Below are 23,295 nucleotides of genomic sequence, written 5' to 3' on the forward strand. Positions count from 1 at the left end.
CACCTATGCCATGTTGTTCAGTATTTGGAGAAACTAGGTGAAGGATTTGCTACACAGGATCTTTCTTCACCATTTTTACCATTTCCTTTGAATCTATAATTATCTCAAAGTGAAAAATATTTTTAAGTGACCAATAGAATAAAAATGACATTCATAGCTAACATTTAAAGAGTACCTATAGTGCACTAAGGCTTTGCAAAGCACTTATTTTATATCATGTATTCCTAATCCCAGGGGGAAAATGCTGTGGGATTTATAAGATGTTATACCCATCTTATAGATGAGGAAACAGGGCCTGGAGAAGTCAGAGCTTGTCCCACGCCAGACAAAGCATAAGTGGGGATGAGGATTCCAACACAGGCAGTCCATTGCCAGAACCACATCTGTCCCCACTGTCCTTTTCCCTAGGCTACCTGTGGCTTTCAGGGATGGGTAAGTTCTGTTGATCCAGGACAACTGTGTAGCCAAGGAAGGATGTTTAGGTATATAGGAATTCCTGTGGTAGAGCCTTCTTCCCTTCCTGGGCTGGTATCTGTGCTTGAGGAAGAATTGCAAAGTCTCTAAAAAGCCACTGTTAGGTATGACAGGTGTGGTAGGGCAGCACTGCTGCCTTTACCCAGGGGGCAGGGAAGTGGCTTCTGTAATTAGCTGAGGAAAATGGAGTTGCTCTGATTTCCACTTACATTCAGTGGAGAAGGTCCCCAAGAGTCCCTCTTCTCGTATTCCATGCAGAGAAAGGCTAGGAGAAGGGGCGGGGTACATTTCAAATAGAACAGGTGTTAGTGTTCTTCTTCCTTTTTCATCCCTGAGATATAAATCCTCCAATTTCCATGCTGATTTATTTGAGGTTGAGAATATTTCTTTGTCTGCTTCCTATCCAGCTGCCTAATCTCCCTATGATCCAGTCCTAAAAAAAACCCCTGACTTCTGTCAACCTGAAAATGCTTGGTACTCGCCGGTCTTCTCCTTCCTTAAGCCTCAGTGTCCTACCAATTGCCATTTTCTGCTTTGCTGCCTGCCTTGGGCAAAGGTTTCTGATGCAAGGAGTAAAATCTGAGCAAAGCCATGTGCTCCCAGGGATGCACCTGCAGATTTATTGTGATGCCTTATTTTCTTGTTACTAGCATAATAGGAGGGCAGGTCCTTGCTCCAAATCATGGGCTCAGAATTCTGGTTGGAACCAACTTAAGTATCCAGTCTCTGAGGCAGAGCCCCCTAAGGAGAGTCCTAGCAGAGGAGTGAGTTGCTGGGGAAGAGAGAGGGGGAACGAGGCAGCTGGGGTTCTGGAAAGTGCTACTCTAGAGGAAATGGCATGGGAAAACTCTTGGAGAAAGAACTGCTTTTCTGTTTTGTTCAAGAAAAAGCCTCTTCTGTCTTGTAAATGCAGTTTCCTTTGACCATCCCCATTCTTGGTTGAATATTTAGTGACAGTCTGAGAAATGTCATCCCCAGGCCTGTGAAGAGGTGAAGATGCAACCTGGGCTCAATATGGGTTTAGGGCATCAAGTCCAAGCACAGGAATGTTGGGAGGATGGTTTATGGGAGAGGCACGGGATATGGATTCTGAAGATCTCTGAAAAGATGGGGACAAGGCTGATGTTTGCCTCAGAGCTAGAGCGGCTGCCTAGAGGAAGGGCCACATGTAAAGATTCGGGCTGAGAGGCTAAATACAGATGCACATGTGGGTAGCTGCAACCAGAATGAGGTGTCAGAGAAGTAGAGGGGAGTAGAGCCTGGAGTAAGGCTTGAAACAGAGCAGCTGGAGTCTCTTCGTCAGGACCCTACAGCCTCCCCAACGGTAGTGGTGTGAATGGTTTGCCAGGATCTACATCTTACTGCTGAGGCCACTTCGGGGTACAAGACAGAGTTCATAAGAAGAATCCAGATCCCAAACCTAAGGGAATTTTACTGACTGTTCTGGAGCCAGGAAGTTGAGGGAAAATTCTAGGCATTTGAAAGTCACTCATTAAAAGTAACATGCTGTCTTATGCTTCCCTCCACCACCCCCATCCCACCACATGCACCTAGTTTCCAGCCCTTCTCCCCTTAACCAACCACACCACACCTCATGCATTTAGGGGTGATTTTAGGGGGGAGTCTCGGGGCACTTACCCTCACAGTATCCTATGGAGACACACCTTCCTCCCCTGGGTTTCTGGCAGTCCTTGTAGAAGTCATTACAGCATCGTGTGTGGAGCATAGCCCTGAGCCCCATGGACTCTCTCCAATTGATAGTATCACATTTTGAATCATAATACTAGTACATCCAGTCATCACAGCAACCCCAGGAGGAGGGGTTCATGTTGCAAAGGAGGAATCTAAAGCTCTGAGATGAGTGACTGGTCTAGGCTCCATAGCTGGTTAGTGGCAGGACCAGGGCCTGAGGCCAGGAGGTCCAGCTGCAGAATGTGTACATGGTTAACCCATGACGCAGGGCTGGGGACCTGAACCTTCCATCACTAGGCTCAAAGTGAAAGCTATGCTTGCCCTGAAATCTAGACATGGTGGCTGCATGTCCACGGAGAACACTTCACAATGTGCACTGGCCATTAGACTTCATCATTCACCAGTATCTGGGACAATTCCTGCCTAGACTATTTGCTGATGGAGGCATGACATTTCTCAGGAGCAAAATGTAATTCCCAGCTTTCACATCCATGGGCCTGGTGTGGCCTGCTTGCATAACTCACTTTAAAAGATGGATCATTGGTTCATCACATTAGTGGATTAAGCCCAAACTGGCAGCAGCCAGGGCCCAACAGTGTCCTCAGCTAACACTAACAAGACATTAAAAGGCAGAAGAAAAGCATCCCAAACTGTTGACCTCACTTTACTGCCTGTATAACCAATTCTGACCCTGCCATGAGGGAGCATTTGTGCTAAGTGCTCCTAAAAGGGCTCCACCATGGTTAATCTCAGGTCTCAGATTCTTGGCAAATTGGAGTCGTTGCTAAAGCAGTAGGGTGCTACTGCCATTCCTTCCCTACAGGAGGGTTCCGACTAAGTGACATGATGCAGTGTGTCTTTTTCAATGGCCAATCCACACTGAGCCATGGAGACGGAAGCTAGCAAACGTTCTATTCTAACTAAAAAAGGTTTAGTCAACATAAATCCTAGAGCCTTAGTTGCCGAAATCACTCAGAAAAGGAAACATTATTGATTTCTCACATTATCTCATTTCTGGGCACTGCCTATGGAATCACTCTATCTCATTGAACAATAAAGTATATTATGAGAAAAACGAGAGATGGTTCCAGGGCTTTCCCCACTGCCTGTTTCTTTTTTTTATTTTTATTGCCTTAGCAGCATTCATCGTTGGTGCCTCAAAGCCACCAGACAGGGTCCCACAAATCTCTCTGGCTCCTTGTGTGGGAGCTGGGCTAAAATGATAAGCAGTCCTCTGGATGCTCCTAGTGTCATCACTGTAGACCCAAACCAAAATATGATTTAGGAGGTCCCACTAAAACTGGAGATCATTGGCCTAATCGGAGTCATTTATCCTGTCTTAAGCTATCACAGTGCTCATGGGTTGCAGGAAGTTGGGTGGGGTGGATTTTTCTGGTATATTTCATAATGATTACTTTGAAAAGAATCTCATTTATGAAGTTCTTGCTCTCTATAGCATATCTGGGTAGAATGTTTGTAAGAAGTAGCAGCTTCACTTAGTAGCCCTGTAAGTTGAGATTTGGCCCATCTTAAAAGAGGATGTCATTTCTAAAAGCATGACTCCAAAATCAATACTTGCTCACTCGAGTTAGAAGGAAAATGTAACCCTCCAAAAGATGGTTCTGCCTAATTTGTAAATTCAGAAGCATTAGAAAACAAGAAAGCATATGTATCAAGAGAAAAGTGGAATGTGAAAAAAAAAATCCAAGGGAGAAATATGATAAAATTTGGATCACACTAAATTCTATTTATGCTGAATGTTTTATTTTGTTGGAGTCGTATGTGAAAATAGCCATATTGAAATGGTGAAAATCTTGTATTCAACTAGTCTTAAGGAAAGAGAATATTCCTTTGAAAGATTTTGCAGTCACATTTAAAGCAAGAACTAATTATTCACAACAAATCACAAAATGGTGGGAGAAGGGGAGCTTCACTTAGGAACCTCTCCCTGCTTTGCTGCTATTCCTATGGTAAATGAACAGCACAGTCTCAAATGTTGCATGCAGGCCCACAAATATTTATTCAGACTAAAGAAACACAACTTTTGACTATGTAACATGATTCCCTCCTGACAATGTTTAAATAGTGTGCCAACCCACCAATAAAGCAGGCTGACAGGTCATGAAGGGACGCATTTCATCACTACTCTGCAGAGGCTGAGTATCTGGATCTTACCACACTGCAAAGGATCTTTGTTCCTTGATTTTATCTGGCACCTTTTTTTTTTTTTTCCCTCTCTGGTTAAACAACCCAGTTGTCACTATTGGACAAAGAGAAAAGAAATATATCATTATGCTCTAGTTATTTTTAAAAGCACCTGCTTTTTGGAACACAATTTGCAAAAATTATTTGAAATAGATTAACCTTTTGAAATGATAATGATATAAAATTATATTAAGTAATTTTCCTGAAAAATAACTCACATTGAAAATAATGTGTGACACCATCAGTCTGAAACCCAGCTTAGGATCTTGTCTGGATTCAGTTACTTCTGGGTGATTATTTGATACTCAAATCGTGTGTCTGTTTTCACACCCAAGAGCGTCTATCTTGTGGTATCTGGACCTCCGGTGAATTTATAGGCCTGCCTTTTGGTTCTCTCTGTTAGCACTAGAAGGGGAAGTAACATAAGCTTGCCCTTCATGGCTGACCTTTCTGGGCTTCTCATCACTTTTATTTAAACCAGATATTAAAGGTGAAAACTATGGTGGTGATGCACTCGGCTAGTAAGATAATTAGGAAGCACCATTTCCATAATTACTGTGTCACTGTCTCTAGAGGGACATGAAAGCTTGTCCTGTCCCTTTAACAGGACAAGTTGCTAATCCCCTTAACATTTTTTTCCCTTTGGACTGATAATATTTCACTTTTTTTTTCTTACTTTGTAAAATATTCCTAAAGGGAGGCTTAAGCAATAATGCACAGATTATGGAAATGATGCTCATTAAGTAGAGGGCAAGATTTCTAGAAAGCCACAGAGCTGCTTCAAAACATGTAACCTCCATTAGAGGCTTCATTTGAATGTTTATTCATGGAGCAGTAAACGTTTATTATTATACATTTTATTGAAACATAAATTAAAGAACTGTAATTATGTGTATGGCAAACAGTAAAGCAATGTGCATTTGTCACAGAATGAGTAAGACAAGGAAAAATGCCATAATTGTTTCATTTGCATCCAAATCCTTTATTGTGTACCCAACAGAAAAATACCCAGAGGGAATAACTCTGTGGATTAATGTTCTGATATGGTGTATAAATTTTAAAAAATACATATTCTAGATAGTCTTTCTAGCAAAGAGAACATCCTGGAATTAATTTGTCAAGGTCACACGCTATCCAAAGAAAGGGTGGGTTTCTTCTTTTCTCTTGAGAGAGAACCACAGTGACTCTTATTAAAGTTAATGCTGAGCAAAGAATACATCCCCTTGGCAGTCCGTGCAATGCTGATTGTTTTCAGGATGAGCTATTTGCTCCAGACACTCAAGCATATTTGAGGAGTTTTTACAAAGGACTTATATGAAGCTGGAAAGACAAGACCTTCAAACTTACGCTTTTGCTATAAAAAAAAATTCTTTTCAATGAGAAAGAAAAGTAATGTGCGATGTAATCATAATGGCTATGCACAGACCACATCCTTATGTGTTCAGGGACTCGTAAGCAGAGGGAAAAGATAAGAGTGGCCAAAAATCTGTATATATGAGATTTGTTTTTTTCGAAAGCAACTTAACAAATTAAGAACACTTAGTAATCACCTACTACCCATCCATCTATCCATTCATCCACCCATCCACCTGTCCATCCACTGAGCATTTACATAATATGGAATGTAGGATTGGGGGAAGGAAATAATGAGGAGGAATAATCCAGAGTTCCAGACTAATGGAAGAGAGGCACATGTGATTATTGGTACTTTATACTAAAAAGCAATCTTTGAGACACATACAAAGAATCAGAGGAGCCCTGGGGAGTCTGGAGGGCATTTGAACTGGCTCTTAAAAATTGGGGCAGGGGGGGAAATAGGAGGGAAGGAACAAAAAAGGAACTCCACATGGAGGAAGGTACACTGTGTAATTTTTCTTATCAAGGATATATACTGTAAACACAGCAGCTACAACAATTGCTGATAAAATATAAGGATGACAAATCCTGAAACACTCTTTGTATCTTTTTAAAGTCATCTTACTGGAGTTGTCACTAAGGTGCTCTTCCTACCCAGCAGCAAACAGATCTCTTGCATGTGAGGCTTAGTAGGAAAGCTTTTTTGTCCTTGAGTAAGTCTCCCTGGAGTTCCACCTGTCTTGTTGCATGAGCATACCCTCCTGCCATAAAAATGACCATATTTGCATAGGTTTATCTCAGTTTTATAAATCTTGCTTGAATTTGTCAACTTTTTGAAAGGCGGTGACTATACATTCTACTTTCTTCTTGCTGAACAATTTTAAAAAGTTGAAGCTGTCCTATCATTGAAAATCAATCATGAACCAAAAGATAGTTTAGAACATTTGTACAGGATTGATCTAAGATTTATAAGAAATCTGTTGTTATATGGGACTCGGTTGCAGAAGTGCTTAATATCCTAAGGGTGAGTAGCATATAGGGAGGTTGGCTTATAACTTCTGCTAGTGTGTGTTCATACCATAGCGCCAATCATGAGTGTCATACCTGGGCTTGGCAGCTGAGAAAATCTACTCAGCTCTTCTTCTTAGGCCTCAATTTCTTCATTTATAAATTCTTTCACCTTGCCTCACCTTTCAAGTAGAGATAAAAATCAGTATTCTAACACATAAGATTATTGTGTGGATGATATGAAGTATGTAGATCAAATACCTAGGCTAATGCTAGCATATTCTAAATATTCAGTAAATGTTATCATTACTATATTACAAAACAGGAATTCTGAAAATATTCTTGACAATTTGCTTCTACTCTAAACCAGAAGGAGGCTCGGTTCTAGTGAGCTTTGCTAAATATACTCTATTTTGAACCATCAACAACCCCAAAGCCTGTGTTTTCCTTATGACTGGGTTCTCCCTTCCTCCTTTGGGAAGTATTGTTTTGTAGTTCTAAAATAAATGTCACTGGAAGTACTCCTGCTCGCAGGGCCTTGAGGACACCTTGATACAGCCAAGAATAAAATCAGTGGTCTGTCAAAAGACACAGGCACAGTGATGGTTTCTGACCTTCCTGTCAATGAATTTCTTCCTTTAGGATATCAGCAATGCTCAAGCAACTGGTATGCCTTTCATGAAACAGAAAAAGCACAATGTTTTGTGTGTGTGTGTGTGTGTGTGTGTGTGCCCAGATTGTCCCAGGTAAGGTGAGAAACTTTAAGAAAAAATAAACGATAAAAAGCCAATTCAGTTAAAAACAAAACAAAACAAAACAAAAAACCTCCCAGAATTTGTGGAGACCCTGTAGAGTTTTTTGGCTTAACAATTGTGTTTTTAAGCCATACATCAATGGTGGTGCTCCAATTGTAAGTTATAATAATATATCATGAGAGGGACAGTGCTCTCATGATGTATGGGTGCAGTACATCATCTAAGCATCACGGCTTTGATGATGTATGGCTCCAAACCACAATGAGAGTTTAAAGGAGCTTTTAGCGACCAGACAGCTTTAAATTTCAAATCTTCTAAAAATTAAGGTCTTTTCAAGTCAAATAAAAGCAAGATGATGGAATCTGATGCTGCATAAAGTGTCACTGCCCTCTGAGAGCTTGGGTATGTGTCTTTCCCTTTTGGCTTTAAGCTGAGAACATAGAAATAATTGGCAGGCTCTTCTTCAATTTCTCCTTCACAAGAACAGAAGCTCAGAGAACTGAGCAAACACGAGCTAGTGTCAATGCATCTGTTTTGCCAATCAATTTCCCCCATCTTCCATACTGCAAGCATGAGTAGCTCATCTTCGTAGCAAAGTACTGGATCACATGAGATTATTTTTGTTTCTTTGTTTTAAGCTCTTCTACCGAAATTCAGAACAAAATGAACAGATAAAAAGTAGTACAACTTCCTTACCCATTGCTCACAAACTCAAAACACAGCCCACAGGAAGACAACCTGCCTTTTCTATCATTTGTCTTGGTAAAGTAAAAGCACTATTTGCAAATGAGAAGAAAACTATAAGGTGACTGACATATGGGGGCTGTTCACCCTGAGCAGGAAATAGGAGCTGTTGCTTAGTTCCATCACCTCTCCTGTCTTAATGATGTGTTTATAAGATGCTGATGCTGCTGAGGAGAATGTACCCACTTTGTTTAAAAACCACTCGCTTTTGGGGGCAAGGAAATTACTATCAATTAAGAAAGCAGGTGCTAGAAGAACCTCCCCTCCTTCTCCTTTTTAAAATCCTACTGCAATAAACAGAACAGAATGAGGAATCTCCCCACTGTTTGTATAATAGGCCCAAACAGGAACAGCAAGAGACAATTACATTTCAAGTGGCTTCTTCCATTTTCCTTTACTAAGTGAATTAAAGGGAAGCATGGCGGTAGAGAGGCTGCCATGTGGAGAGAAACATCTGGGCATGAGGAATTAACACAGTCTCCCTTCCCATTATCTTGCCTTTAGTTTTTCACTCCTTTGGCTTCCTTCATAGATTCTAATTCTCAAATTACTATAGGTTTTTAATGTCCGCTTTGTACTCCTCCCTTACTTCCAAAAGGCAAAACATCTTGTTTTCACCAAATAGAGCCCTGTTTTTTTTAATCTCAAAAAGAAGTTCTGGGCTCTTCCCCCCTTCTTATGTAAGTAGCTTACCTATATAATCTGGGCAACAGAGAGGAGAAAGAAACACATCACCCTAATTATTCCAAGGCTGTCAGTTGAACTGTATGAATGAAGGAGACCCAGCATCTCAAGGGATGTGGGCTATGTCATCACTTGTTTGTAGAATTCCCCAAATTTAGTCCACTTCTTTTCTGTAAAGAGAGCACTAACACACACCATTTAATTTTTTTTCTCATAAGTAAAAAGCTTTACTTAGACATCTGTCATATGATCACACCATTCATCCATCCATTTTTAAGTCTTTGTCAGTTATACCATGGGCCACCGTGTCTGTGAGAACAGTATATATTACTAATTGTGCACAGTGCCATAGATGTATGAGCACATCCAAAACACGAAGAAATGGGAACTACTACTATCTCCATTCTTCTAGATGAGGAAATTGGGCTTACTGAGAGCAAGTAGATTGTCCAAATCACCAAACTCTGACAGTGGCAGAGCTGAGATTCTAAGGCAGGTTGAGGGGATGTCACATCCCACCTTTGTTACACCATTGTCCTTTCCAACTAAACACCTAGTATTTGGGTGAATGTGTGTCCGTGTTTATTTGGAATAATCCAGGGTTAGGCCTACCATAAATGGGGCAGTGTAGTTGTGAACAGTGTCTCTTTTTACTCTCAAATGTGCCACTTTAGACAATAAATTATATGGCCCCCTAACTGGAGCATGCTTCGGGCAGAGCAATCTTATTTCTGCTGGTTCTAAGCATTCTCATCCACTTCTACTGGGAAAACGGAAAGAAGGGCAGGAGGCTGGCTTTTGTAAGGTTCTTGTGAGAGAGTGGCCTGCTGACTCTATTCATGTGCTGGTTGCCATTTATGCATGTTTTTTGGAGAAATGCCTAGTCCTACTTTACCTATTTTTTAGTTAGAATTTTGCCTTTCATTAAGCTGTAATAGTGCTTCATATGTCCTGCATACAGTGCCCTATCAGATATATGATCTACAAAAATATTCTCCCGTTCTATGAATTTTTTTAGATTCTTGATGGTATCCTATGAAGCACAGTATTTTAAATTTAGATAATGTTCACCCTCTTCCACTTTTAAGGACTCTTGTGATTACCCTGGGCCTGGGTGGATAATCCTAGATCATCCACATTCTTCCCATTTTAAGGGCAATGGGTTAGCTATCTTAAACTTTCTACAACCTATTTCTCCTTTGCTATGTTACCTAATATACCCACAAATTCAGGGATTAGGATGTGGGCATATTGGAGGCATCATTATCTGCAGTAGTTTTTGTTATTCTTTAGAATCAGATTTGCCTTCTAAGGTCACTCATTGATCTAAGCGAGGAGGTTCATGTGGCAGCAGCTGGTGGTTTCAGGACACTAGTGATGGAACAGGGTAGCTCTCTACCTCCAGCCTTCCCTGCCCTTTCTCCTTGCCATGATTGTATCCCTTGTAACCAATCACACTACATTCTGGCAAGGGCAAAAGACTCCAGTGTAACCACACTGACCATCCTCAAGTGAGTGTGATGTAAAGTAGATGTGTTCAAAAGGGAAGGAGAAGCATGGTAGCACAAAAGAGGAAGAGATTACAAAAATGTTGTCAGAGTATAAAAACTCAGATCCCACATTTGCAGAAAAACTAAGAGATAATAGGGCTTTTAAAGCTAAAATTTGCTCAAACACGTGGGCCAGAAAAAGGTGGGTCTCCTGCTTGATGCAGATCACTTAAATTTAATAAATGAGGGAAACAAAGACTTGACATTGAACAGCTTTGTTTATCTATATTATACTGGCATGGCTTTCAACTAGGAAGGAGTAAGATAGAAATGGAATGCAGAAGATAACACTATTTTAAGTGAACTGAGGTATTGAGGCATAGGCCAGTTCCATCCCATGATCTCAAAAGGACCTGCAGATGTGATCAAAGACATTACTGAGAAATCACAGAGCTTGAGAGAGGTGTCAAGGAGCCATAGCAAAGAGGAGTCCTTGTATTTGGAATGGATATTTGGAAGAAGCAGGGTGGCCTCTTAAGAGAAGGTGTCACAACAGACTCGGGTTCAGATTTCAGCTCTTGGTCACTCTCTGCAGAAGCTTGGGCAAGTTGTTTAGTCTCTTTGGGTCTATTTTATCACCTAGAAATGATAATGCATTTATTAGTCACCTCTTGGGAGTATTAGAAAGCTTCATTGAAATGATGTCAGTAGTCTCAGGGACTGGCATTGTAGTGAGCTCTCAATAAATGCTAACAGCAATCTCTAGTACTAAAGATAATAATGATAATTGTAGAAACTCATAGGCTCAGGAAACATCAATCAGCATTTCCCAAAAAATGATTTCCTTCCTCCTCTGCCAGTATCAGCATTGGTTTCTTTGCAAGACTCCTTTTCCTTAGAAAGTTGTCTGTGGTTATTTATCTCCCTTATCTCCTCTCTCTTAAATCCACATCAGTATTTTTATTTATTTTTATTTATTATTTATGTATTATAGTCACAGAGAGAGAGAGAGACAGGCAGAGACACAGGCAGAGGGAGAAGCAGGCTCCATGCACCGGGAGCCCGATGTGGGATTCGATCCTGGGTCTCCAGGATCGCACCCTGGGCCAAAGGCAGGCGCCAAACCACTGCGCCACCCAGGGATCCCCCAGTATTTTTTTTTTAAATAACAGCTTTATTGACATATAATTCACATGACATCAAATTCACTTTTTTAAAGTGTACAGTTCCAGGTTTTTCGAGAATAATCACAAAGTTGTGCAACTATCACGACTATCTAATTCTAGAATATATTCATCACCCCCAAAAGAAACTTCATGCCTATTAACTGACTCCCCATTTTCCTATGGGAACTGCTAACTTATTCTCTGTCTCTATGGATATGCCTATTCTGGACATTTCATGTAAATGGAATCAGACAATATCTGGCCTTTTATGTCTGGCTTCTTTTATGTGGCATAATTCATTTAGTGTAATTCTTGGACTTAGCAGTTCTTCATTCATCTTTATGGCCAAATCATGTTCCATTGTCTGGCTATACCACATCTTGTTGGTGCATTCACTACTTGGTGGGCATTCGGGCCGTTTCCCTATTTGGCTCTTATGAATAATAGTCCCATAAATATTTATGTGCAAGTTTTCATGTGGACATATGTTTTTCCTATCTCTTGGGTACATGCTTAGGAGTGGAATTCTGGGTTATATGGAAACTGTTTAACTTTTCGAGGAAGTGTGAAACTATTTTCCAAAGCTGTGATACTATTTTATATTCTCACCAACAGTGTATGAAGGCTTTAATTCTCTATATTCTTGCCAACACTTGTAATTATCTTGCCTTTCATTTTTTCTTTAGTTGCCATTCTGTTGAATGAGAGGTGATATTTCAGTGTGGCTTTGCTTTGCATTTCATGCCTGTCTAACGATGTTGAATCTGTTTTCAGTTAAGTGTTTATCTCCTTGGTTTCCAACTCAAGCTTTTAACAACATTGACACTAATGGTTATTCCTTCCCTCTTGAAATTCCTTCCTTTCTCAGCTTTAACACTGACCCTCTCCTGACCTGTCTCTTTTTTCATCATATCCTTCAGTTGAGTTCTTTTTTTATTTTTCCTTCCCAAACTTCAAATGTTTAAGTGTCCCAGTTCTGCATTTTTAGCTCTGCCAGCTACATTTTTTCCATAACACTTATCTTCACCTGAAATTAAATTGTATATTTACTTACTTATTCTACATCACCCATTGGAATGTAGCTCTGTGGGGGCAGGGGCTTTGTCTTGTTTATTACTATATCCCTGGTTCTTAGAGTAGCACCAGGTTATAAATATTTTTGCATGAGAAACTGTACTAGAAAAGTATAAATAGGTGTTATATAAATAAGGACCTGAGATCTCTATTATTAAATAAGTTTCTTGGTTGCTAATTGAATATATTTAATTAAGTGTATTTAATGTGGTTGTCTGGTATCTTAATATGCAAATGAGCATTGTGAATTTTACTTGGTTGTAAAAACTTCTTTGATGTGGAATATGTCATAGCTTTTCTGAAGTATCCTAACTCCAGCAGCTAAACTGCTTGAAACCCTAGCAAAATTTAAACCCCAGCAAAAAAAAAAAAAAAAAAAAGAACCCTGGCAAAATTTTGGAGTGCTTTAGTAAGTAGAGGTTTTGCTACCACTTAGAAAAGTAAGTTGTGATTACCAAGACTCAGTGTGAATTCACTAAGGACAGGTTTTATCAAAATGTCTCCATGTGTGCTGTTCATAGGGCTTTGGTTGTTTTTATTTTTTTGTTTTTGTTTTATCGGAATACTGTTCTATGGGAAAGCCATGGTAATGGTATTCCTTCACAGCAGTGAAGTTGTGAGCTGGTATCATGATTTCCCTTTTCTGAGCAGTTGAATGGGTTGTCAGGATCTTGTGATCAGTCTGTCACTTAAGAATTTATATCAAGATCTCAGGCTGGATTGAGGTCTGTGCCCTTGGGGAGAATCACCTACATAGTGAGCTGTTTGTTGTCATCAGTGTCACAGTAAATCTCAAATGGTTACCAATGATCAGGAATGACATTTCCAAGACTGGGTGATAACAGAACTTATAGAGATAGCCCTGAACACTATACCCAGGAAAGCAAGGTAAAGAAAAGGAGGCACAGGATGGTCCTGGACCCAAAAGTTTCCCTTGCTGTATTAAGTTCATATCCAACCCTGTATCGTTAGTGCACAACAACAGCCACACCCTCAAGGACAAGGCACAGAGAGTGACCAGACAGTAGGAGGCCAAGGAGCATTTAGTAATAGGTCTTCCATAACACAAGAGGGCAGACAAAACAGTGAGTGACCTTGGTGACTCTGTTCACATTTGGCAGGAAAGAGATCAAGAACCAGATGGAGAGTCTAAGCCAGTGATATTGGCACCACCTGTGAGTTTGTTAGAAATGCACATTCTGGGGGCCCAGTGATCTGTGTGTCATCAAGCCCAGGTGCATGCTCAACTTTGAGAACCATTAATCAAAGCAAGAGCAACAAGCTGTAGCAGCAGACAAACTAGAACCATGCCCCACCCAAAGAGCTTCTTAAGTATCTTCCTTGCTTGCCTGGGATCTAGTCCCTGAATGCGATCTCTACTTGGTCTGAAGGTTTTAAAAAAATGATAATAAAAACAAGTAAAAAAAATAAGAGTAATAATGCTGTAGCTACATGTATTGAGTACTGATTATGTGCTAAGCAGCCTGCTGAGTGCAGACTTCACAGACTTGAATCCTCTTAATGGCCATGTGAGGTAGAGGCTATTACAGTCCCTGCTGCAGCTGAGGATACAGAGATACAGCCCCTTCTGAGGCAAGGGCCATGGCCAGTAAATGGTCAGTCCAGGGTTCCCATTAGGCCATTTGGCTAGAGAACACTGGTTTGGAATATCTGATTATTACATGTACAAGGGAGATGATGGGTGAGTTGATAGAAGAAAGGAAGGAAAGAGAAAAGAATATAAAGGGGGGAAAGAAAGAAAGGAGGAAAGGAGAGCTGAGGTCTCGGAAGCAAGGGTTGAGTGAAGCCTCCTTCTGAGGTGGGCTATTGCCTTGTACTGTTGCCTTTTTCTGGTCTCACCTTGAAGTCAACCAGCCCATGTCCTTCGGCACATTCCAGCTCAAACGCATCCTCTAGTACTTTCTCCTAAGACATTGTTCCAGGGGCTGTGTGCAATTTCTATTTCCTTGCTTATTTGTTCCCCTTGCCTCCCTCTGCTCACACAGTCTTGGTAATTTAAGTACACAGCCGTCCCAGTTGCTGAGCAATCCAGGACTGCCATCATCACTGCCTGGAGAATATTCTGGCAAAAACATGTCTTTCTTTGGGGACTGTGCACTCAGGGACTGATGTGCAGCTCTTCTGTGTTCGTTCACCTTGGACCGCCTGTTCCCTGCCTCTGCCTTAATAGCATATCATTTTTCCCCTCCTTGTGCAGCAAAGCCACGGGGACACTTAATCTCACATTCTCCAGAGGCCCTTTGGAAAAGCTCGGAGCCTGATCTCCGTAATCAAGAAGGGGTGGGCGTGATCAGGGACGAAGTTTGATTCTTTGTCTGCCTCTCTACATTTAGGCTTTTCATTTTCACATTCCTCCCCACGGTTTGCAATAAACGCGGGAACATAGCTCAAGGGCAGGAGTGAGGTTTAACTTTAGCTGAGGTACAATAGAGGCTATTTGGAAAGTAAAACTTTCAAATGGCAGTTTAGCCTTGAAGAATATATTGAATTAGATATGCGATGTGCCTTGATTCATGATCTCTGCATAATAGCACTGCTATGTGTGTTACCCGGTGCTCTCATGGACTGGAGACACGGGCTGTTTAATAGATCGACCTCACAGAATGAGCAGCGGTGCTCACAGAGAGGGGGAGGCCAAGAGCCCCAAGACCTGGGTTCCCAGGTTCCCGCACCCACTTTGCCACCTCCCATGGGACCTTGACCACTCTAGGAGTAGATTTTCCTCATCTGTAATTTGACTAACAGAGTAGAAGTTGGTTCATGTGATTATTCGGAGCAGTGAAATGAGATAAATGCTAAGCAAAGAGCTTTGTTAGAACGCGCATAGAGCACGTTTTAAAAAGGAGGACTATTTATATTTCTTTTATATGATTTTTACTTGAAAACCTTGATTCTGTAAGTTGGCCCACACTCTTTGCTACTCTCACTTATTTGCTCTTATGCAATTCTCTGTTGGCCAATTCTTATTTCTTGTCACTTTCAGAGTCACTGTGGTCACCTTTTTAAACCATGCTGTCACTTCAAAGCACTAGCTAAATACAGCCAAGACTGACAGCTATGAATAATTCCACAGACCCCCTAAAACACTCTGGCATTTCACTCAGATTCTCCTATATGCCACCAAGTTGCTCTCTTTTGTTTTGTGCTTCTATTCTCCACAGATTTCAGATACTGAAGGTGAACATCATCTTCCTCTGAAAAATAATCCAGTAGGAACCAGTGTGGAGTAATTGGGTTTCATGGGAACATCACTGTCAAGTCTAGAAATATGTGGGGGAGATAATCACATTTCATTTTTTTCTTTCTTGTACATTTTTAGCATGTTCACGTCCACGTTCTTCCAAGGAAGGCTGGAGACTTTCACAGGAATGACAGCATCTATGATGAGGTGGGTCTGCTCTCTCTGATCTTATTGTTTGATCACAGGGGCTGTCGGTATGATGAAATCAAGCTGATGAACCAGGTATCACCCTGAATATATGGGTTGAATTCCACCCAATGTGACTTGAGGAGTTACAGTAGAAGCCACGGAGCCAAGAATGGCCATTAATAGGAACCAAAGACAAATGAATTATAATCATTTTCTTTTTCAAATGAAACATGGCAGAAACCAAGTGTCCTGGTGATTTCTGCCCTCTTATTTCCCCAGAACACTAAATATTGTGTGGAGACGTGGCCCAGAGTCTCCATAGGAGAAAATCTGTAGTGCTACTGTCCAATGGAAATGAAGCCAACTCATGTATTTTCTTTTTAGTCAAATGCTACATATGATTTTAAAGACCATTTGGAACTCAGCTTGTCTCTCCTAATAGCATTTATTCAGAATGAAACTTTGAATTATTGTCAGCAGAAACCAGTTGGTTTGAATGATATGAGTGCCACCCGTGTATCATAAACATCTTAACAGCTGATTTCTGGATATTTCCATTCAAAAATATAAATGTGAAACCACTTAGAGAGATGAGGTAGCAAGGTGGGCTGTTCCTATGGTCTCATCTACCATAGGAATAAACTTTAGGGGTCTGTCTCCACTCTGTGGGGTGTATAGCCTATAATTGGTGTGCTGGTATAAAATATTAGATGGTAATTTCAGTTTAACTACTTATTCGAGCCAGGGAAGGGCACATATGTTTCCCTGAATGATCAGATGGCAGTGGTGCCCTGAGTACTTGGTTGGAAGGTGTTTTGAAGCTATTTCTGATTGAAACAAAGACAAATGCTGTGATTGATTAGCAGTGTCCACGACAGGTGTCAGATACCAAAGAGGTACCAGTTTTGTCATCTATTTGATACTCCTTTTCTAACCACTTGAGAACAATGTTTAAAGAACTTTTAAAAAAAAGTTTTGGTTGTTCATCATGTGGCTCTACCCCTATGATTTTCTCCACCTGGTTTTATATTTGTAGGGTTTTTTTTATTATATTTGTGTGTCTTATTTTGTATTTATAGTGTTTCTTTGCAGTAAGTGGGTATTAAAATGGCTACCCAGAGCCTGAAAATAAAGTCTGAGAAGTCCTCAGTTAATAATGAGACTTACGATTAATTTTTCTGGGACTCACTGGATCCCATGAGGTAACTGCTGATCATGCTTTTGAGACATCCCCCACTGTATTGTGCCTCCTGTGTTTTCCAAGAGCTGCAATAGGCCTGAGCAGGGTGGAAATGTTCTAGTTACTGGTTCCTAAGTACTGATATTTTGACCAATTGCTGCAAACCTCTATTCCCCAGAGATCCCATCCCTAGAGATTCTGATCCAGTAGATTGCAGAGGCACACTGGAATTAGTAATTAGTGTAAGAAAGTGTACAGGAGATTCTGATCATGGCTAGATTTGGGAATAGTGTCTCCCTCAAATTTGTGCTTTCTCAAAGTTATATCCTATAATATTGTAATTTGAACTTATTTTCATTAGATGTAAAATGTGACTTGGAGTTAGTAAGGGCTTAGTTCAAGTTGGAAGAAAATTAGAATTATGGAGTAATTATAAAGAGATGCATTTAAAAAAATATGAGTACTGATCTTATTAGCATAAACTAAGGTTAATAAAATGTTGCCAAGTACAGGCTATTTTAATGAATAAATTAGCACATGATTTATATACAAGTGAATACTGCTAAAGTGTTATTAAAAGTGCTTGAAAACAATGTTTTCTTAGGTTGAACTGTCACCTTGAAATCTTATTTATATTCCACATGCACTCATGACAGGAGCTGTGGGGCTACATTTCAGCCCAGTTCGAGACATGATGTCCTACGCTAAGGTTGGCGTGTGGCCTTTCTCTTGTCCCTTACTCTTTTGCCCTGGTGTGATTGCTCTCACAGCGTTTCTAACCCCATAGATGAGGCAACACATGTTCCTGCTTCTACCTATTTGGAGATAGAATTATTATTAGAGTTCTTTTTTTTCCAATTACCTGCTAAGTCATAGATGATGGTATAGATAGTACCCACTAAGGGAAATTGTGATATGAAACTATAAAGGGATTGAGTTTCGGAGACAAGCAGAATTAGATTTAAATCCAAATGCCAGCTGCTAATTTTGTGACATGGGGCAAGTCACTGCAACTCTGTGTTTTATCTTTGAATATCATCTTTCAAAAGCTTGTTGTATGAAACATATGACATATTGTACGTAAAAAGCTTGTTACAAGGATTGGCACCTACTAGGTATTTATTAATTGGTAGTGGTTCTCTTCCTATTACGATCATTAATTTTGTTTTTAAAAGACTAGCAGTTAGTGGTAAAGGGAGATCTTGGATTCAAAGCCAGATCATCGGATGCTTCCATTCAACACTCTTTTCAAGGGTCAGATTTCCAATTTTCCCTCTGCCTTTAACTATTCATCCTCATATTCATGTTCCTCTGTATAAAAAATATACTTTTCCAGTTTCAGCACATAATAAGATAATGTCTAGAAAGTGGCACAAGAAGCATGAGGCATTGCACAGGCATTATTGGTACAAGACATAATGTACATTAAACTGAGTGATCTTAATCAAAAACGATAGAGTGATGAGGGACAACATTCTTTATGCTGATGGGAGCTCTCACTCCAGATTATGTATCTGTCCATGAAACACAACAGACTGCCTTGGAGGGTGTGGAGGGAAACAGGGACAGCAGGAGACAGGGCTCCATAAAATGTAATTGTGTTCCTGCTACTGCGGAAATAGAAAATGATGCGTAAAGAAGCCCTGGATTATAAATTGGCTAGGAATGTGGTGTTCTCCCTGGACCCTGTTTCAGGAAAGAGATTGACGAACTGGAGAAGGTTCATAGACAGATGATTGAGATGACAGCATCTGGATGCAGTTATCTGGGGTGTAGTTGAAGGTGGAGATATTTTATCTGGAGAAGGGAAGACTCAGAGGGAAGACAGTGACAGTCACTGTTTCTAAACATACCAAGGACTGGTGGGTGGGGAAAGTATTAAATGATCTCTTTGTCTCTGGCAGGTGGGGTGGGGGAGAGGGAGGAATCTGGGACTTTTAGGCTAAAAGGAACCAGATTTCAGCTCCACATAACAACAGATCAATTTGACAGAACTTATTGAACACTTACAGTGCCTTGTATATGTGTGTTGGTGGAGAGGCGAGGGAGCTTCCCTTTCCTGGATCTATGCCAGCACAGAGTAGATGACCATGATCCTTCGGGATGATTTCTACATCCAGTCCTTGGAGGGACCACTTGCTTCTGTGATTCCAGTCTTTACAAATCTGGCCTATTGGATCATCACCTTTATTTTTAGGTTAGGCAAGTTCTGTAACAAATAGTATGAGTTTTTGTTGTTATCAGTATTACAGCGTTTGGGTTACTGCCTGATAAAAACAAACTTTTTTATGTAGTTCATAGAAATATAAGTATAGCTCTCCTCTGAGTTATGTGAGACCATGCTCTATTGATTTTTCTCATTCTCAGCCTGTTTCCTACTTTTCCTCCCGTTCTTTGTTGCATACTGATGGTCCATGGGCTCTGTTTGCCTCCTCATACGTATTTTATTTTGCCTGCCAAGTATTTTAATGAGCCTGAATGCTCTTGTGCATGTCACTTATTTTTCACGTCACTACATCTCCCCCAACTCCCTGTCTCTTACCAACATTTGCCTCACGTGTTTATGATACCTGCCTGGCCACTGAAGGCATTTGAGTTTGGGATCCCTGCCTATTTCATGTGCTACTTCTCTTCCTTCTACCTCTCAAATGTCACTATTCCACGGGATTGTTTGTCTAGTCTACTGTGCATGTCACTTCTCTGTAACCTCCACTTTACCTCCTTGGTTACTCACGTATAATGCTATGGCCCTGGGTGAGTTCTTTAACTTCAGTGTATCCTGCCTACTTCTCCAGGCTCTGTTGGTTTTATCTTCTCCCACTGCTTGTTTTTGTCAAATGTATTTTTCTTGTTCCCAGCTCAGGCCTTGGCACTATTGTTTCCTTTGTCCCTAACCTCAGCTGGCTTCGTGTCTTCCTCCAAATCTCAGCTCAAATGTCACCTCCTCAAAGAGTTCTTTTATGGATCCCCCAAAACCTGTCTAACATAGCAAATCCCTTAGCTCCTCCACAATAATTCCTTCATATTACCATTTTTATTGCCTTCTTAATATTTACCATACTTGAAGTAATTTTTTATTTTAGTAGTCAGTATTTCTGTTCCCTAATATACTGTAGAGGCTTGGGAACAAGAACCTAATCTGGCTTAGAGGAGATCTTCAGGAAATATTTGTTGAATGAATTAGTACATGAGTGAAAGGAGCATTGAACTAGAAGAATGTGACATTCCCTACTAGTCCTAACAATTTAAAGGGAGAGAACATCTTGGTTTTCAGGGGGAGTGTTTATTAACTTGTAGGTACATTGAGTAAGATTCTGACATGGTGATGTCAGCTATCTGAGGTTAATTTAATGGAGGGTTTATGGAACAGAATGTACTGGACAGAAATCAGTGTGTACACAGCTCTAAATTGTCACATATCAGAAAGATGGCAAAGTAATTATAAACCTTGTCTGATTGCTCAACAAGTCTGGTAGGCACATGTCAACGTTGATAAGTCACTTGCCTCCCCCAAAACCAAGACTCCAGTGTCTGTAACAAATACAGATGTGGGATTAGCCAAAAGCAGCCTCAAGAGTTCTTTTCCTTTCATTTCGAACTGGATTATCATCTCTGGGGTTATCTTCACCTGTTCTTCTTCCAGCTTTCTGTCCTGGATTTGTCTTTGTGCATTTTGTTCCCTAATTTATGTTCCCCATTCCAGAGAATGAGTCTTCCATCTCTCCCTCAAAACTGATTTCACACTCCATCTTTCCAAGGCAAAATCTCTTATAAAGCTCTTTTTATATTGTTTTCCATACAGATCTTATTTATCCATTGCTCCCAAACCCTTTCTATATCTGTGTTCTTTAAACTTCCATGAATTATGTGAGGCCTTCTCTGAACTCAGTGGGCCCTCCATTATCTTGACAAGTTGATGAAGATTATGATAATGACATAATGGGTCCTTGGTTAAAAGAGAACGTACAGTTAATGTGGGGGAGGGATACACCCATTGCCTAATGCCATGGTACATCATCTCATTAACTCAGTAAGGCTTACCCTAGCTGTGTCCCAAATAAGCAATTCTCATAACTGTGTTAGACAATTCATCAAATGTTTATGGGTGACATTGAATGGTTGTGATTGTGCACTGTATATAAAACCCATTACTGATGAAGGAAGTGACTATTATTAAAGCAAATGGGAATAGCAATCAGCAATTGGACAATTCAACCATGAATTTCATAGACAGAGCAACTGTGGGTTCAAGCATGTCATGGGAAACAATTGCTTGGCTTAACACAATGCATGAACAAAATCAATTTGCTAAAATGCAGGTCATTTGGCCCTGAGGGCTGGAGAAAACTATTATATTGCTGATAATATTTATTGTTGAACTTGGATCTCTTTCACACACCATTTGACAATGGGCTCAAAGTCCATGGGTCCCCAGTTGACTCCAAAAAGGAAGGAATGTTTCAATGAGACAGTTAATTAGCTTTTTTTTTCCCTCTGGGTTCAATAATGTCTTCATACTGAGGAATGCATTTTTGACTGTTTGAGGGTTTTGAAATAAAAACTTGGTAACTTCTTATTAAGAATAAAACAAGAACTCCTTAGGTTCCTCTAAATTCATGAGAACTTTCAAATTTTTCTTAAAAAACTTTAATTAAAGAATTGTTAACATATAACATTATATTAGTTTTAGGTACACAACATAGTAATTTGAAAATCATATACATTTTGAAATGCTTGCCATAAGAAGTATAATTATCATAGATCACCATACAAAGTTATTACAATGTTATGATAACTTCTATCTCAAAGAATCTAGTTGTGATGCAACCAACAAACAAATATATAGTTAGTGGTAATTTGATGATCTTTGATATCAAATTCTCCCTGAATTGGATCTCCAAATGCTCTTTGGCTACCTGATTTTAATGATAAGAGAATTGGGTAGACATCTGGTTTACCTTTTCCTGTGCCAAATTATTACTTAAATCTCTTTGTCCCTAGGATGAGAGGAACATAAGATTTGCAGAAAAACATTTATCTGGTTAAAAACTATTTCTGCCCACTTTTTCTAGTAGAGATAAAAATTCAGAGTATAAAACTCAGGTTAGTTACATTTGATGGACCCTATGTGTGTGAAATGTTGAGAAGCACGCAGGGTTATAATGGTGGTGATGTTTGGCAGGGGGCCTCCAGGGAGAATAATAAAGTCATTGGATACAAAAGGAAAAACACTGAAGGAAGGCAGAAGAGTGGTCAGTGATGAGAACAGGTATCTATAGGATGTACCTTGAGGCGAAGGATGCTACCCGAATGGTTTTTCTGAAAGTTGGCTCTGAGAACTTCCACCCTAAGTCAACTGCTTTCCTCTCTTAATTGAATATGTTCAATTGCATATTAATGAACAAATAAGTAGCAAAATGTTAACCATATGTCATTCTGACCATTGTACCAAAGTAAGACCACTCCATGTTTTCTGAAATATGTCTTTGTTGTCCAGGGTCCCTTTTTGCCTTCCACAGTGATTCCAGTCTCCAGACATATCCCAGCAGAAATCAATAAGATGATGCTAGGTAAGGTGGCAAATACCTGCTCTGAGGAGTTCTTGTTGCTGAGATCTCTGTCACTGTTGTGTTTGCAGTCATACAGTGACTGCTGTAATCAGACCTCAACGGACATCAGGAAATGAAGATTGGACCATTTGTGTATTTTTAAATCTTTAAATTAAGTTTATATTTTAAGGTTCCCAACAAAACTGTAAGCAGCCACTTAATAAGACTGTCCAAAAATGTTCAGTAATTTTAAAGCCTGTGACCCACTAAAGAAAACTGTCAATATCTCACATAAGAAATTTTTCCAAATCTCTTTTATTTGAGAGTTGTTAAGTGTTGGGAATAGGGATAGGAAAGGTTAGTGGAGGAATAAATTATGTGCAGAAGTGAATAAGTACAGCATGAAGAGAAGAGATATGAATTAAGCATTGACACTTTTCTATCAATATAAATTGTAATGGCCTTAGGGCCCCTGGGTGGCTCAGTCAGGCATCTGACTCTTGATCTCAGATCAGGTCTTGATCTCA

General features: G+C 40.1%; 1 protein-coding gene across 1 annotated transcript in view; it reads left to right on the forward strand.

Moving 5' to 3' along the window:
- FHIT (fragile histidine triad diadenosine triphosphatase) overlaps positions 1 to 23,295 on the forward strand; it is a 980,189-nt gene that overhangs the window by 790,291 nt on the left and 166,603 nt on the right. The window contains exon 5 of the mRNA XM_072720552.1: positions 15,989 to 16,057. Coding sequence (XP_072576653.1) covers positions 15,989 to 16,057 — 69 coding nt within the window. The remainder of the gene's footprint in view (positions 1 to 15,988; positions 16,058 to 23,295) is intronic.

The sequence above is a fragment of the Vulpes vulpes genome, chromosome 9, assembly GCF_048418805.1.
Source record: "Vulpes vulpes isolate BD-2025 chromosome 9, VulVul3, whole genome shotgun sequence".
In the NCBI taxonomy this organism is placed as follows: Eukaryota; Metazoa; Chordata; class Mammalia; order Carnivora; family Canidae; genus Vulpes; species Vulpes vulpes.